The sequence below is a fragment of the Leopardus geoffroyi genome, chromosome C1, assembly GCF_018350155.1.
Source record: "Leopardus geoffroyi isolate Oge1 chromosome C1, O.geoffroyi_Oge1_pat1.0, whole genome shotgun sequence".
Classification (NCBI taxonomy): Eukaryota; Metazoa; Chordata; class Mammalia; order Carnivora; family Felidae; genus Leopardus; species Leopardus geoffroyi.
In genome coordinates, this window is record NC_059328.1 from 43966907 (window position 1) to 43984357 (window position 17451).

Below are 17451 nucleotides of genomic sequence, written 5' to 3' on the forward strand. Positions count from 1 at the left end.
ACACATTTCTCCGTATAGCCAATCCTTACCAGAGCTCCAAAAAGGAGGCCTTGTGATTTGCTGAATGACTGCTCCTCAGCACAGCTGAGGACACCAGTGCCCGGAGAGGTCAGGTAAGCTCCCCAGAAGACGTGGTCAGGAAGTGACAGGGGCTGTCTTTTTCCAAAGCTCCTGGTCACAGCCACTGCACACTGTGATGCTGACACTTCATGGAAAAGCTGCGGCTTCCTAACCATACTCTTACTAAGTGTGACGCCACCATTTTGGTATTAGCAAGAGATAGGGGGCTTGCTGAATGACAGGTGGGCCTGGCCCAGGGGTTTTGTTTATCCCAAGGCCTTCATCTGGGGGAGGGCACTTGTCTGCGAGAGGTCGGCTGCGGAGTTCATTTACGCAGAAAACAGGACATGAACTCAAAACCCACACTGTGGATCTCCTGCTATATCCCGGCTCTTGGAACACTCAGGGAGATGCGAGAAAGTCCTCAGACTCCAGTCCAGCCCGCTGGCCCAGCCCAGACTCCCCATTGGGCAGTTTCCTTTCAGAGTGCTATGATCTCATTCAGGGGGGGTCTATCCTGAGCCACATAATGCCAAGGCGTGTTATTATAGGATTCCACTGGAATTCTCTTCCTCCAACCTTTTCTGCTACAAGGGCTGAGGAATTTGACCTTTTTTTTTTTTTTTTTAAGGGAAAAAACCTCAGCACGATTTGCACAGGAGGAAGGTGGAAGCAGAAACACGGGAGGGTCTACCCCCTCAGCCAACTATGAAGAAACAAAACAGAAACACAGGGGGCTCCTCCATCCCCATGACAGGCGGGAGGATCTTGGCAGGGGTGACAGGGGGAGGGAGGGAACAGACGCGACCCTGGTGCTGGGACAGGGGACAACATGGCACGGCAGCTCTCAAACCCAGGGGGGAGAAATCCAGTTCTAAGAGAAACGCAAAGTAAAAACCCAGGCAGAAAGGTGAAAACAGATAAACCAGCCCAAGCTTTTTAATACACGAGAGGTGAAGGAGGCTACTGGAACACCAATCCTTGAGGATGGGAATCCACAAAAGTCAGAGATGCGAGTAGGCTTACAACTCAGGAGAGGCCCAGAGGGAGGGGACACGCTGGGGTCTCCTGGGGGGAGCGTAAGGAGCAGCAGCAAGAACTAGCCCGTGTCTCCTAGGTCCAAGGGTCCTTCCGGAAGACGCTCCCCCTCCTCTCCCCAGAAGGGGAGCAGAGACCTGGGGCTGGGGGCGGTCCCTGGTGGGGAGGCAGAGGCGGCCAGCAGCTGAGCTCCCCGGCGGCGGCGTGGGGCCGGCTCCGCGTTAGGGGGCGGTCGAGGCCTGCGGAGCGGCTGGGTGCTTTGTTACTGAGCAAATCTCCCAGGCACTGACTGCTGATGCATAGCTAACAGGGCGGCAGACATTGATTTATGTTCAACTTTCCATTTCATCAGCGAGAGTTACGGCGAGACATGCGGAGTTCACGTTTTTCGGAGGGGCGGAGAGGCGGCTCGAGTGTGCAGACACAAACATGCCCGCCCGCGTGCACAGAGGCACACGCGCCAGTCAAGGCCGCAACTTTGTTTTCCCTTTCCGAAGGGAGGGCGAGGGGGCCGGCAGCCTGGCACGTAAGGAGTAACCTTTTGTCCGCGGTTGCTAGGAGCCCCGGCGCGGTCATCTGCCGCCGGGCAGACGTTAGGCACCAAGCTGGCTGCCGGGCGGGGCGGGAGCACAGCCTGACCTTTGTGGAGGTGGTGTTGGCAAGAAAAGGTTTTTTTTCCTCCTCTCCTGCCCTGGCCTTTCCACCCAGGCCAGGCAATTATGCAGGGAGGCCTGTGTGTGGGTCCACGGTGGGGAGAAGGGGACAGCCCAGGTGACAGAGTTTCTGAGCGGCCAGGGGTTTATGAAGTCCTCTAAAGCACGTATGGCCCAGAGAGGGGAGGATGGTTCCCCAAGGACACACAGCCGGTTGGCAACACGGTCGGACTCAAATCAGGACGTCCAACAGCCAGGGCAGGGGTCTTCAGGCTTAAAGCTAGCTTCTAGCTTCTTCACAGGAGTCAGAGGAGTGGTGCTCTTGCTGCACAGTGCACCAAGTTGGCTTGGAACAGGTGGGGCTGGGGAGGGAGCAGCTCAGGGCCCAGCAGTTGGGGTGCCCCGCCTCCTCTCTAATCCTTCTCAGCGGGAGTGACCCTGCCTTCTGTCAGTCTGGAGGCAGACAACAGGGTGAGGGGCGGGGCGGAGGGGGTGCTTCTGTCCCCGGCAGGAACTGGTGCACTCACCCCTGACACAGCATCTCTGTCCTCCTCTCCCACAGACCAGCGCCATCTATCAGACCCCCTCTGGCCCACGGCAATGCAGACGTGGCAAGGGCCGAGGCCAGAGAATGGGGTCCAGAAAGGGAGGGGATTTGCTCCCCAGTGGACTGAGTGCTCATTCAAAACTCTATAGAGCCTACCACCTGGTCCAGGCCTGTCTTCCCTGAGCAACTCTGGCCAACGTGAGCCTTGGTTTCTTCATCCAGAGTGGGAATGCTGTTAGCTGTCAGGCCTACCTCAAAGGGTCAAATGGAATCACATAAGGGGACCACTTTTCTCATCTAGAGAGCCTTCTACCGACAACTACAAGAGGGGGTCAAGATAATTCCATTTTAGGACCTGAAAACACTGGCTGGGAGCCTCAAGGGGCAAAGGGGCAGCCACAGGACCATGTGTGGGGCCCCTGCCTTCTAAAGTGAAGGGTCTGATAGGAGGCGGCTGGCTGACAGCCTCTCGCTACCTCAGGCCAAGGTAGGCCAGGACCCACGGCATCCTCCCAGCTCTGCTTCCTCCCCACTCCCATATCCAAGGGGCTGTTGGTTCAGGCCAGGGAGGTGCTCAGCACTGCACTCAGTCACCACTCCAGCCCAGGCCCTGGCCAACCCCCAGGGGACCACTGCCTGGACTCCACACTTCCACAATGGCCAGCTTGCCACAAGCACAGCCCCTCCAGGCCACTGAGGGGTCTTCCTGGAACTGGGCCACTCCCCTTCTTAGGAATCTTCCATGGCTCCTCTGTCTTTAAGTTACAGTCCTTTGAGCGTCTATCCAGGTCTCCTGCCTTTCCAAACTTGCCCTTTCATACTCATGTCCTGGCACACTGCCCCACCCCCTCACTGGCAACTGCCTCCTGCTCAGGCCTCCTATGTCAGCCCCTCAGGGGAAATTTCCCAGATGGACCCCAGGCTAGGCCAGCTGCTCCTTCACCTGCCCTTGTGGCACTGAAGCCTCAGTGTAATCACTCCCTGCCTCCACCAGACTGCAAGCCCCTTAAGGGCAGGTCCACGGCTGCCTCCTTCGTCCGCAATGCTCACCAAGGGTGGGTGACTGCGAGGTCACTGTGCCCTTAGAGACCACGTCTGGCCAATGGGCTAAAGGATGATCAGCAAGTCTGCCAAGCCTTACATGGTTTAGGTCCCGGCCTCAGATTCACCATCCATCAAATGGCGATCTAAACCCCCACCCATCGAGCCCCCCTGTGCAGCAAGCTTTGAAAACCACACAAACAGGGTGGTTTCTTTCTTTCCAAGCCTCCCCTAGTCCCGCCCTGGCCCTAGTCAGCAGAGAGGTCTTTCCTGCTGCTGCAGCTTTCTGGCAAGGAATGTCAGCTCACTGTGCTGCCGCCTGCTTCCCGCCGGAGAGGAAGGCAGGAAATGGACAGCACTCGGCCCAGCTCTTGGGAACTGCCTGAGCTCCTGCTGCCAGCCTGCTCTCATTTACTGGGCTTTGATCCTCCCTGGAAACACACCAGCCCAGCCCAAGGCGTTCAGTCCCCAGGGCTCTCTACTGAGCACTGAGTCTCTACTTGGTTACCACCAGTGCCAAGGAGCTCACTACTTTGTTAAATTGGCATGTGGTAGAACGATCTTCCACACAAAGATTCAAATTGGCCTCCCTCTTCTTTCCGCTGAAGGACCTGAGATCTAAGGGCTGAAGCGTTGCAGAGGCAGATCTGAGCATCTTCTTCTTGTTCTAAGATTTATTCATTTAAGTAATCTCTACATCCAATGTGGGACTCGAACTCACAACCTCGAGATCAAGAGTTGCATGCTCTTCCAACTGAGCCAGCCAGGTGCCCGAGGTCTGAGAATCTTCTATATGGCTAAACTTCAGATACTCGGAGTCACTTGTCAGAGCCCTCCTGAGGCTGCTTCTCTCCCAGAGAAACCCCAGCTACTTCTGAAGGAAATGAGGAGAGAAGCGCTCCTATAGCCTCAACAGGAAAGGTCCAAGGTCACGTGTATCTGTTTCTTCCTCTTATTTTTGGATCATTTCTTAGGCTTCTGAGCTATACAAATGATATGCTCCTTCTCCTCCCCTACCCCCACCCACAACTGATGGGGAGGGTTCTCTGGAGGTAGGCCTCAGAGGTGAGTGGACTCAGCTGGCAGGAATTAAGAACTCCTTAGAATGGGGGGGGGGGGGCAGGGGGGAACATGTCAACCCCTACTGTGCCCCCACTACAATGGAAAGTATCTGGGGATGCTCAGAACAGAACAGGCTGTGCTTTTGGCAAAGGGAACTGGCTCCCCCAGGACTGTCTTGTCCAGAGAAGGCTCGGTCTTTAGCCCTTTGACCTCTGTTGGGTCTCTGCAATACCAGTCTCCATCATTAATGTGGTCAACCCCCAAGTTCCTGCCCCTACAGAGCTGACAGAGCAGTACAGAGTTAACTGTTCTAGAACACAGACCTGGCCAAGGTATTATCCAGACCAGGGTTGCTCCAGGGGCTCCCACTACCCCCAGATGGAGCCCACAGTCCCTAAAAAGGTCCATCAAACACTGCCAGTAAACTCTCCAGTCCCTCTCTCCTAGTGAGCACCTACCTATCATCCACCTCACTCTACACACCGTCCCAGACCGTACTGCCTCCAGGAAGCTCTTGAGCAGGCTGGTCTCTCCATTTCTTGCTATAGGGCATGGGTTTACCTGTCAGTCTCTCTGGTAGGTTGGGTGCTTCTGGGGGCAGACTATGACTGGTCAGTTCTGGCCTAGAGTCCAGCCCCCTGCCCTCAGAGGTGGCTGACCACTATCGCTAACCACAGTCCCGCCTGCCTCTGAGCCTCCATCCTGTATCTATGAAGTGAAGCCTGGACTAGATCACGGATGGCAAATACATGGGTCATGTACTACCACTTACATCCCCACGTTCATGGCAGACATTGCCAGTCGGTATCTGCTGAGCCTGGACGTGGCTTCTGCATCATTCCCAGCACCGTGTTCTAGCAAGACACCACTAACCAGTCAGAGCTGCTGTCTGAATAGAAACATTGCCTGCTTTTGAGACAAGATGGCTAGAGTTTCTCTTTCTCCCTCCATCATCGCCCTCCTTTTCCTTGGTCTCTATTGTCTCTTCTTCCTGTAGGCAATCAGACATGTATCTGACTGCCGTGGAAGAACACCAGGATCTGGAAGCAGCAAGCCCAGGTTTAGACCCTGATTGTAGCCCACAGCTGAGAACTCTGGGGAAGTCATTCACCTTTCCGAGTCTCACTTTCCCAATTAGCCCTGCCCCCTCTGCAGAAAGGCTACGATCAAAATGAAAGTAAGCTGGATGTCTAAAAACACTACATAACTGAAAACAATCACTGGAATTTAAAACAAAACAAGAACAAAAACAGCCTGTACTCAATGCTCCCGTCTTCATGACCCCTGCCCTCCTGCAACTCCCCAGCTCTGGACCTAGAAATCCTCATTGGACGGTACCTCCTTTAGAACCACCTTAGGGCCAAGGAGCTGGGGGCCCACCCAGACCAGCAGGCCTGGCCAAACCAAGCCGAGTCTGCCAGATGTGAAGACCAACTGACTTAAGCTGCATGGAAAAAAAAAAAAAAAAAAAAAAATGCCACTGCTTGATTATGTAAAATCCATCTGGATCCAAAGCAGAAAATCCAAGTTGGAAAGGCCCTCAGAGACCATCTGGTCCACCCAGCTTCATCTACTAGTGAGGAAACTGGGGCCCAGAGACGGGGAGCACCTCGCCCAACGTCACTCAGCAAGTATGTGGACAAGTGGGGGACCAGAACAGGTGTCCTGAGACAATAGTCCTTTGTATCCTTCCCCACTGCAGAATACCACCTTTGGACACTCCAAGCCTGGTCAGAATGAGGATCTAGACCTTTAGGGCTGGCTAGGCTCCACTGCTGGTAACATGAGCAACAGAAAAAAACTCAGTTCAAACATCTCCCGGGTCCCTAGCGCATGCCAGACGCTTGCGATACCAAGATCAAGGCCGTCTTTTTACAAGGAAAGCACAGAACTAGAACACCCTTGGTAAGTTCTTCCATAACCCGAAAAAAACCAAAACAGTCCCCAATACTGTGAGGTATGGTCAGGTTGGGTCCCAAACCACCTCTCTGCCAGCCCTGAACTTGCTACCATAGACATCTCATGCCACAGGACCAGCGCACCGTCCACCTGAGAAACCTCAACACCAAATAAGAAAAAGCAAACAGATGGAACCTAGTATGTGGATGGCCAAGCCTTCTGACCCCTGGAGTAGCCTTGCAGCCTGGCAACCTAAGAAAGCCCCCCTGTGTTCGGAGGGGCTGGGACAGGGGTGGACAGCTGCTCCCTCCCACCTACCCGGAGGCCCCACGGGCTTCTATATTTAGCACCAACTAGGGGCAGAGTCCTGATCTGAAAACTGGGCTGGCCACCTTGGGACAGGATCTGGTCAAAGCTGGATCAGCCAACCCAGGCTGGCTCCTTGGGACAAAGCCCCCCTGCATCAGAGCTGCCTGCCCAGACCGTGGGCAAAGCAGGGGAAGAAGTGCAAATTGTTGGCAGCAGATAAAACCCGATACCATCTCGATTTCCCTTCTAATATCAGAGTGGCTGCCTGCAAGATGAGCAAGGGGCAGGGCCAGCAATCAATAGCTAATATTCGCATTGCGTCCTGGCCTACTCCGGAAATGGGCAGTCACTATCGCCTTCCAGAGAGATACCCTTTCCCCTCAGCAGTGACCTAGCCTGAGTACTTCAGCATCACAACCAGGAAGCGCCCGTCTGCTTCATCTTCCTCTGCCCGATTAAACATGATGCCCTCACCTAAGGGCGGGGAGAACAAAGCCGGCCAGAGCCACCCCAGAAGCGGACGGTCCGGGCACACAGGTCCCTGCTCAATGCTGTCCCCCCGCCCGCCTCAGCCCCTGCCAACTCATCCTGATTAAGGATCAGAAAAGACCTCCGGTCGAGAGGATCCAAAAGCAACCTCTGTTTGATGGTGCCTGGAAGTGGCCAAATAAGGACAGGAATCAGTCTGGACTTTCTGACCACACACCCCTGAACGTCACAGGGGAGGGCCCAAGAAGTATGTCTGGAATTAGGCTTTAACCATGGACAATTATACCAAAGCAGGAAGTTAAGAGCTGCCCACATATCAGGCAAACTTTGCCTTGCCCCAGACTCAGGCCAAAATAGAAGCCAATGGCCTATTTAAAAAATACAGCTGGCTATTGTCCACTTCTTCCCACCACAGTGTCCTGCACTGGGCACTCAGATGCCAGCAGGCAGCCTCAACAGGCATGCACACAGGTGGAGCCTGGCGCCTGGGGCTCCGTCCACCAGACAGGAAAGTCACAAGTGCACTGTATCAAGGGTATCATGTGGGAGGATGTGTAAGCCTGGGAAAAGAGGTCCCCAAGCAGAACAGAACACCTGTAAGAAAGACCTCCAACTAGGAAGAGAACATCTGTCTGCAGTGACCAGGAAGAGGACAGTCCCTTGGCATGGATGACTGTCCCAGACAGTAGTCCCTTGGGTTTCCCCTCTGGAGAAAGGGCAGCAGCCCACCTGGCTTCCTTCTTTCTTGGGTCTGCAGGTTTTTAAGCATTTGAAAGTCTTATTCCAAAGTCTGGCCCCTCTTCCTGATGCCTTACCCCCAGCCAAGCCCCAGGCGATGCCTGGTCTGGGCTAACCTGGAGTCTGCACACCCATTTCTGAGGCTGTACCCATTTCCACCCCAGGGCAAGGCTCCAGTTTGGGCAACATGCTAGGAATGTATATAGATGTATGTGTGACCATCCAAAGCCCTCAACCGCCATCCCTACATCCCTCGCACCTTCCTCACCACCATCTTGGTGGACAACCCACTCTTGCCATTTTATGGGCAACACCCAAATTTCGCCGATTCCCGTCCTGGCTGGTGAGCAGTGCGTCCAAACCCTTCTTCTCTCCCGGGGGTCAAGAGCAACCGAAATGTGAAATCTTACAAAGCAGAAGTGGTTTGTCCAGGTCGTCTCCCACCCAGGGAGAAAGTCCCCTTAACATCTCTAACAGGGGTTTGTCCCCCCTTTTGCTCAGATGCCTTCATAGCAGGAGGCTCCACTTGCAGCAGCCTGCGTCTCATTGCTAGATGCACAAGGTGTGAGATTCTGGCTTACACCAAGCAAAAGTCTCCTTGGACTTTGCCTCAGGGCTCCCAGCTTTGAATTCTTGGGCTTCACGGAGAGATCTTGGCCTTCTTTTCTATATGACAGCTCCTTCCATATTCTTCTCTGAAAGCGCTAGCCTTTCAAAGGGGTGGGGGACAAAGGCAGATTCTCAAATCCAGCCACAGACAGGTTTCAAAGAATGAAATGTTCCACTCAAGAGCTTCATCAAAGGGGCGCCTGGGTGGCTCAGTCGGTTAAGCGTCCGACGCTTGGTTTTAGCTCTCAGGTCATGATCTCACGGTTGGTGGGTTCGAGCCCAGCACCGGGGTCTGCGCTGGCAGTGCGACGCCTGCTTGGGATTCTCTCTCTCCTTCACTCTCTGCCCCTCCCCCATTTGCTGTCTCTCAAAATAAATAAATGAACAAACAAAAAAAGAGCTTAAAGCAGTTCCTTCCAGCCCTGCACGCCAATACCTCTCCGAAACAGCATTCCCCGGCCTCAGCCTGGTTAAAATGGGATGAGTCTCCCCACCAATCCCCCACTTCCTAGAGGCCTGCAGAGATAGAAGGAGGAGGAGGCAGAGAGGGGACGGCAGCCACACCCAGCCCCAACAGAAGATGGAGCCCCCAGAGGCCCACAAGGTGTATTCTGGGGAAGGCCTGGCTCTCACTCCACGTGGGACCTGCCCCTGCCTCTGGCGGGCGGAGTGCGGGCCCAGATGCTCGTGGGATGCCGCCTGTGATCGCACTCGGAAAAAATCAAGTGGTTAACCAGAGGGAAAGGATTCCGAGACCTGCCAGGATGGTGGGTTTTTTGTTTTTTTTTAGATTACGCCTAAGGTTTGTAGTTTGGACAGGCAAAGTAAACAATGACAATGACAGCAGCAACAAAACAGAAACAAAGAACAGTTTACTTGTTTGGTTTTTTTTTTTTTTTTTTTTTTTTTTTAAAAAAAAGGCTTTTGTTATAAAAGACAGCTCTCTGAGGACTTGGAAGGGGGGGGGGGCCCACCCCCGCCTCCCCAACCAGGGGCGGGCTGTGTCGTGACTGCGAAGCCAGTGTGAAGAAAACAAGCTGGAGCAGAAGTGACACAGCGCGTGCAGAGGGGGTCGGCTCTTCATCTCTTTTCTCCCCTCCTCAGGGTTTGCAGGGGGTGGAGAAAGGGATGGGAAGGGTCTGAACCAGCACACAGCAACTGTATTTAGACCATGGCAAACTGAGCTACTACTTACTTCTCTCTCCCTCCCTCCCGCCCGCCCGGGGCCTGGCCAGGAGTGGAAGGAGCACAGGGCCGAGGGGGCCCAGCACGTACCTGAAAGAAACCTGGCGGGATGGGGCCTCCCGGCATCCCGTCGTTGGGGGGAATGTTGCCAAGCACGGGGCTCGGGGCGGCTGCTGCGCTCTGCGGAGACAAGGAGGTGGAGAGTTAGGAGGCTGTACCCACCGCAAGAGACCTGGAGCTTTGAGCCTTTGTCCCACCAGGTTCTCCCAGTCTGCCCACGTCCGTCACAGACCCTCCTCAAATACCACCTTCCCAGGCACGTCTTACTGGGCAAGTGACGAACTCTCCAAGCCTCTGTTTCCTCATCTCTAAAATGGGAGAACAAGGTCTCCCGCTTTGCGCACGGACTGCAGAACAGAACAGTAGTGGGTGGCCAACATACAGCAGCCGTTGTGAATGGAGGGGTGCCCTGCCTCACCCACTCGGCAGCTTTATGAAGCTCCCACAGGGCGGCTGAGGTGCTTTACAAATGTTTGTGCCCTCTCCAAGAGGCTACATGCTGTACAGAGTAGACCAATAAAGACCCACAACTTAACGCATAAACACAAATCCCTGCTGGGAAATGTCCCTCGAAAGGTCGAAGGAGGGCAGGGGTGTTTTGGGCCTGGTCAGGGTCCTGGGTGCCACCGGAGAGGAGGTGGGTCCGCCCAATGCAGGGACTGGAGGCACTTTTCTTCTTAAATGCTGCTATTCGGGCATTTACCTGGTACATCTGCCTCAACAAATGCCTCCTGGGGGTGAACAGACGTCGTTCTCCCCAGCCTGGCCTCCTTCCAGACAATCTGTGTCCCACCTGCCACGTGGTCAGCATGTCTGAGCCTGGGCCCGCACACGCCCAGGGCAAGTCACGGGCCTAGCACCCCACCTGGGCTGGTGCCCTGCATACTCCCCCACCGGCCCCCACCCTGACCGACTCTAAACCTCCCAGGCACTTCCCCCCACCCCCACCCCCGCAGGATGCCCACCTCCTACCTCAGTGTTGCCACACCCCACCCTCCCCGCCCGGGACTGAGAATTCGAGACTGAATCACTGACTGTCTCCCAGAGGTCTGACTGGTTCTCTGGGACAAGAGTGAGCCCCTGGGGTCAGGAAACGGACCACCTCTTTCTCTCCTACAAATGCAGAATTCACTTCTTGCCTTTCCTCAGCCAGGAAACAGGAACCAGAGCGCCTAACTTCCAAGGATGATAGAAGGAAATGAGGTAGTGTGCGAATCCCATGAACACACTACATGGCAGCAAGATGAACAGACACCCCTGAGAACGTGTGGGTCGGAGCGCTGTTACCTCTACAAGCAACGGATGGCCGTGGCCAAGTCACTTGGCCTTCCCGCATTAGTTTCCTATAAAAAGTGGGGATCGCTGTTGTCCTGCCTGCTCATCGCGGGCATGGAGGATTATGTGACAGGACGGGCCGTGTTCTGTAAACCGGGAAAGCCTGGTAATCTGGAAGCAAGGAGGGCTGAGTATGGGCATGCACTGGGTGTCTTAACAGACCCGGGTAAAGAGACTGGGGGGTAACGGATGGGCTGGCTGTCCCGGCCCAACATTTCAAAATCATTCTGCCCACCGAAAAGCAACCCTCTCCATAATTACAGATTCTGCCAACCATCCTGTCGTGTGTTCCAAGCAGCCCCCAACATCACAAATTTGGTCTTCCCACTTTCCAGGTGTAAGCCCCACTGAGACAGAAGAGAGACCAGCCTGCCTCTGCCTAGCCCCCACCCCAGTATTATCTGGGTGAGGGCCACCTGGGGGAGTATGCCAGGCTATCCATTAGCTGCACTGTTTGTTTGTGGTTGGTGGTTCTGTGAAAATGCAACTTTTCAAGATTTACAGCCAACAATCATTCCTTGGAAGCAGGAGCAGAAAAGTTCAAGACAGGAAAAAAAAAAAAAAAAACCTGAAACAAGGTAAACAGGCACCTACGTTTGCTTCAGGTTCTTTCAGAGACCAGCTTTACATTTAACTCTTTACTCCTTCAGGAACTTATTTTGATACAGAATATAGATTTTACTCCTCAGGCAGCTGCCTTGGTACAATTTCACCCCACTCATTGGAAATCAGGAGGCAAAATTCTTACAAAGGCTTGGGTCTGTTTCTGCATTTTAATTCTGTCCTACATCTTTTTTAAAAATATTTTTTGTTTATTTTTATTTTTAGAAAAAGAGAGGGGCGGGGGGCAGAAAGAGAGGGAGACGCAGAATCCGAAGCAGGCTCCAGGCTCTGAGCTGTCAGCAGAGACAGAGCCCGACATGGAGCTCGAACCCACGAACAACGGGATCATGACCTGAGCTGAAGTCGGATGCTCAACCAACTGAGCCACCCAGGCACCCCAATTCTGTCCTACATCTTTAACACTTCATTGTAATAGCTGGGAGTTTCAGGGTGTATTTTACTTTCTCCTTCAATTCTTCAATGTAAGTTTTCTGGCTTATTTTCACCTAGCTATCCCTCCAAACACAGATCATTTATAAAAGTCACCCTCCTACCAAACCAAAAAAGTTCATATGGGGTGCCTGGGTAGCAACTTCAACTCAGGTCATGATCTCGCAGTTCGTGAGTTCGAGCCCCGCATCAGGCTCTCTGCTGTCAGCACAGAGCCCACTTCAGATCCTCTGTCTCCCTCTCTCCTTGCCCCTCTCCTGCTCTCTCTCTCCCTCTGAAAAATAAAACAATTAAGAAAAAAAAAAGTTCATATATGTACACATACACACAAATACACAAATCTACACATATATATACACGTACAAATCTGGAGAAGAAATGACCTGTTCCTCAGAGGTACCCTCCCAGGACACGGTCTTTCTCCAATTACTCGCATCTTGGTACAAGTCCAGCAGTTAACCAGGTGGGGGCGGAGGGGGGGTGGGGTGCACAATGACAATAATCAGCAGGCAGGTGGGAGTAGGTGACACACTGGGAAAAACCAAAACCCTGCCTTGCTAAAGCCAACTAAACGTTTTATTCAACAAATGTAGCACCGTCTTGTTTTAGGATGAGGACAGGAATAACAGAGTTCCTAACTGGCAAGTGCTTGGTGGTGCGCATGGCAGGAGCCATTGGGCCCGATGCTAGAGACTGGCTGGGTGCTTCCCCTCCCCCGTCCCCGTCTCTCCCTGAACCCCCAGGTGGCCTCTGAGGTAGACACAAGCACCCCAGAGACACAAATATCTGCATGGAAAGGAAGCAGGCTCGGGACAACCCTCTCCCATCCGTCCTTCTCGGTCCAGACCTACTCTTCTCTCCAGCTTTCAGCCCAGAACAAGGCTTCGCTTTTACAGAAAGATCTGGAAAGCCTCACCAACTTGATTTCTTTAAATTAGCATTTATCATTTAGTACCCAACACTTGCTTATTACAACACACGGCCAAGGAAAAAGAAAATTAGCCACCGTTTTTTGCGGAAGAATGTCAAGAACACTTCCCGCTCTCATTACACAGCCAAAGAAAACACAAGTTTTTAATGAGTCTAATATTATATAGAGGTATCATCATTTAACCAATTTAATTAACAAGCATTACACTGGGGTTTGCTACCTTGGTAGTTACAAAATGGGATCCCTGGTATTCTGCCTTATTTTTTTGGATCACTATCTTTTGAAATGGTCTGTAGATCTACTTTTATGGTAAAATGTTCACCTTCTTTGCTTTCTGTATATTAGGTTTTTCCTTAATGATACAGAAGAGCTCTTTTTGTTCTTTTTTAAAGATATAAGAATATTTTATAATTAAAAAAAAAAACACACACACAACTTTTTAAAATGAAAATTTGAACCTGGGAGCATGACTTCCAAAGGTTCCCTCACTGGGAGATCTCATTTCCCTACAAAAATCAGAAGTGAGTCAATGGTTCTAGGAACTGGGGGTGGGTGGTCCGTGGTCCTTTGAATGTCAGGGCTGGGATAACCATGGTTCCAGAACACGGATGGTGCAATTCTCTGACATCTGGGTGGAAGACAGATTTTTTGCTCTCCTCCAATGAAAGGAAGGCCATGTGAACAATGATTAAGGTGGCAGGACGCTGAGGAGACAACTTTTATCATTCAAAGCCTCGTTCAGCAGCAAAACTAAACAAAACAATTAACCTGAATTATGACAGCTATTGCTATCCTTTGATTATGACACAAACACGTGCTCCTAACGGAAAACTTCCAAAAGGGCAGAAAAGCACGAAGCAGCGAATGAAAAGCAGCAACCTGTGTTGGAGGGCGACCAGAGGGTTAAGAAGTAACGGCTACTCACACAACCCAACCCCAGTGGACCCTTCCTCCCACCCCCACACCTGGCAGCAGGGGCTGTTTTACCCATCTCGAAGATGTGAGGCATACAGCAGGTGTTCAATAAATGATTATGAACTTTTATTATTCAAAGACCTGCTCAAACCTGGCCATCTGGAGCCAGGCCTTTCCGGATTGCTAGGAATCGGCCTCTCCCTGTGGTTTCCAGCTTTGAGTTAGAGCTCCATTAAGGCACTCAGCAAAGCGTCTCATGTGAGTTTTCTCTAAAAACACAGAACCCAAACCGAAAGCCCCTGACATTCACGGAGGCCTACAGCTGCCAGGGCTGTGGTGGGTACAGGGGATGGAGCCCTCCCACCAGAGCAGGAGAGTAAAGAGCACTGGATTCTGGAGCCAGAGACCTCCCGGTGGGCTGGGCTCCTTGCCAGGAGCCTCAGTTTCCCCACGTGTCCAATGGAAGGGCTAGACACGACCATCTCCGAGGCCCTTCTTCCAGGCTGTTCTTCCCAGCCTGGTCCACACACCCAGAGGGCAGGGACTGGAAACAGCAGCTCCTGCTGCAGGGGGACAGTTCTCTTTCCAGAGACTGCGAATTTTAACTCCTCTCTGTTCACTACAGAACACTTAAGAGATCAAAGATTAAAAACCACCCAGAAACCTCTTTGTTATCAGAGCCTGCAGATAACAGCCGATGACATTTGAGCTCCCCCCGCCAGGCCCTCCTCACCAACATTTATCCATATATGCATACATACATGGACTAAAAAAAGCAGAATCAAATCAGGCATGCAGTTTGGTAACTCATGCATTTTTTATAAAACTAACTTAAAATTCTTTTCTAAATAGAAAACAGGCCTTGCGCTGGGTGCCGTGGCCCACTCCAGCCAGCTGCCTCCTCTGAGGCTCAGGGGTAGAGTCAACTTGGAAAGCTCAAGGTGCCTTCGGACAAGTGACCGAGGCCCCTCCAGCTCCCCTGCAAAGTAGAGTATTTTTGCTCACGGCCTGGGAGCTTTCCAGGGAGGACTGATCCCACAGCCCTCTCCCCTGAAGAGTAGGGTTTCTTTATGATCCCGTGGTGGTTACACAGCCGCCAGGGCTCGCTCGGGGGTTCACTGCAGCGTCTCAGCCCGCCCATGTGCTCCAGACGCACGCCAGCTGGTCTCACACATGCCATTCTGACTACAGGCATCCCTCACTGTCAAATCTGGTTTCCAATAGTGACCACCTTTGCCAGTGCTGGGCATCCCCAATGCACCTTCAACTAACCCACTCAACAACCCTGGAGTACAAACAGACGTGGCAAGTCCCAGATGTGGTGCTAGGCCTTTTCCTCGCTCTGTTGCAAGAAGTCCCCTGTGGCTCCAGGAACAGCAGGGTCATTGCAGAGGAACCGAGGGACAAGCTCCCAGGAGCCTGCCACCTCTTAGCTCAAAGCATCTTGTGGTAGGTGACAAGCACTCATGCTTCCTTTCCAGAAGCGTGGGTCTGGGCAGGGGTGCTCCCTACTAGGTATTATCTTCCGACCACACCCCGAGAACCCTAGTTATCCTCACTCCACAAACTAGCCTAAGACCATCCCCACCCCCAGCCATTGTTCACTCTTTTTTAAAAATGATCTTCTACACGTGAAGCTCCTGGAAAACTGGATAAAAACAAATGCTCGGAATGAACCACGGGACTCCTGCCAGCGTGGCCAGCGCCTCCTGATTTACAAGGCTGCAAAACGGAACTTTGTTCTGCAAATGCCCTCCCTCCTCGCCCCACCCCAATACTCAGGCGTGTAGCAGCACAGGGCCCACATGCGAAACCACCGAGCACAGCCTTTCTCCACTGAAACTCAACACAGGCCATGTGGCCAAGCACCCAGGATGCCACAGGGTGTGTGGCCTGCGGCTGTGTGAACGCGGCCGGGAAACAGAGGTCACTCAGAGGAGTGAAGGCACCCATGTGCTGCCTACGTGAGAAGGGCAAGTGAGAAACGGAGGTCTCTGTGGGATGCTTGTGTCCAGGAGAGGGAGGGATGCCTGAGCGGGTACCATCAAGACAGAGGCTTCAGCAATCTGCGCAAAATACTGGAGCGACCTGGGTCCCTCTGGGCTGAGTTTCCTCCAGGGGATGTTAATCTTAGCAGGACAGAAACCGAAGATGTAGATGAGGGAGTAGAGACAGTGTCATAACCCAGGCAGAAAGGCCGAGACAGAGAGAAGTGGGGTCAAAAGAGGGAGAAGTCCAGGAAGAGGGCCTCTTCGTCTTATGCACAGACCGGAGAAAAGAATCCGTCCTGGAGGACAGGGGCTTGAAGTCTGCAGCTTGGAGAAAACGCAGAGCTGTTGCTACGTGAAGAGACAGAAGCAGCTGGCATTAAAAATAGGTTCAGATGACACACGGGAGTGAGTGACACAGGATCCCTGCCTCCAAATAGCCAGTGGGCTGTCACGTGGAAGCAGGAGTGGACGTGCTCTCTTGGTGCCGCGGGATGGCTCTGGGCCCAGCAGTAGATGCTCTGAGCTACAAAAAGCTTCTCCAGATCCGAGCATCAGAGTGAGCTGTCTCAGGAAGTGGTGGCCTCTGTTAACTTGGGGTGGCTCGCAGTTGGGACAGAGCAACAGTGCACCACGGATCCAAATATGTGGGCTTGATCTCTGCTCTGCCAACTCAGAGCCATGCTGATGGTCTCAACCTCAGTTTCCCCTCTGTGAAAGGGAAGAACCCCATTAACTACCACTGCCCGGTGTGTCCTGGGGATTATTATGACAGAAGAGCCCTGGGGTGAGCGTCTCGGGACCAGGGTTCCCGCTCTGGCTGCAAATCACCTGCTGTATGCCTTGGGCAAGCCTTCCTGCCCCTGGCCTCTCTCTGCTCAGCTCCAAATGAGGCGGCTGAGGTCCTGTGGTTTCAACGATACGGTGGGCATCACACCAAGCTCTCAGCAGAGCAAACTGAAAAACAAGGTCATGTGTAGGCAGGAAAAGCCCCAACTTGCCACAGCCAGGCCATCGGGCCCAAGTGAGGGCCGTCCTGACACCAGCGCTTCTTCCCAAGTCCCCTGGGGGAGGGAGCAAATGCAGGGATGCAGAGAGGGGGGTGTGGAAAGAAGCAGTTGCCTTTCATCCTGACCCCAGAGATCAGGAGAGGGGAGGGGTGGGCCTGACTCCTCACATCCCTGCGGAAGAGGTCGTTTCTGTTTACCAGTAAGGAAACGGGAGGCACAGAGAAGCACATTATCATGAGTGGCTCTAACTTTAGTCTCTCTGTCCCTCCACTCCCCAGTCTTGGGTCCAGAAGTCCAGAAGCTGGGTCTCCCCACCAACCCTGCAATTCCCAGGGAGAGTTCTGTGTGCTCTTTGACACTTGTGGAAAGAAACAACAGACAGATCATCACAAACGTGAGGGCAGCACAGTGCGGTTCTCTGCGTTTGGGATCATCCGTATGTTCTGCTCTTCTCCCTACGCAGATGGACTTAACCCTGCTCCTTCCAGCGAACAGGTGACTAGCCTGGCCTTCAGCAAGGGGTGTGGTG

General features: G+C 53.1%; 1 protein-coding gene across 5 annotated transcripts in view; it reads right to left on the minus strand.

The window, feature by feature from the left end:
- The window catches only part of SSBP3 (single stranded DNA binding protein 3), a 165089-nt gene that overhangs the window by 38682 nt on the left and 108956 nt on the right, over positions 1-17451 (minus strand). For all 5 annotated transcript variants that reach the window (XM_045477487.1, XM_045477489.1, XM_045477488.1 and 2 more), the window contains one exon: positions 9721-9810. In XM_045477487.1, the coding sequence (XP_045333443.1) occupies positions 9721-9810 (90 nt within the window). The remainder of the gene's footprint in view (positions 1-9720; positions 9811-17451) is intronic.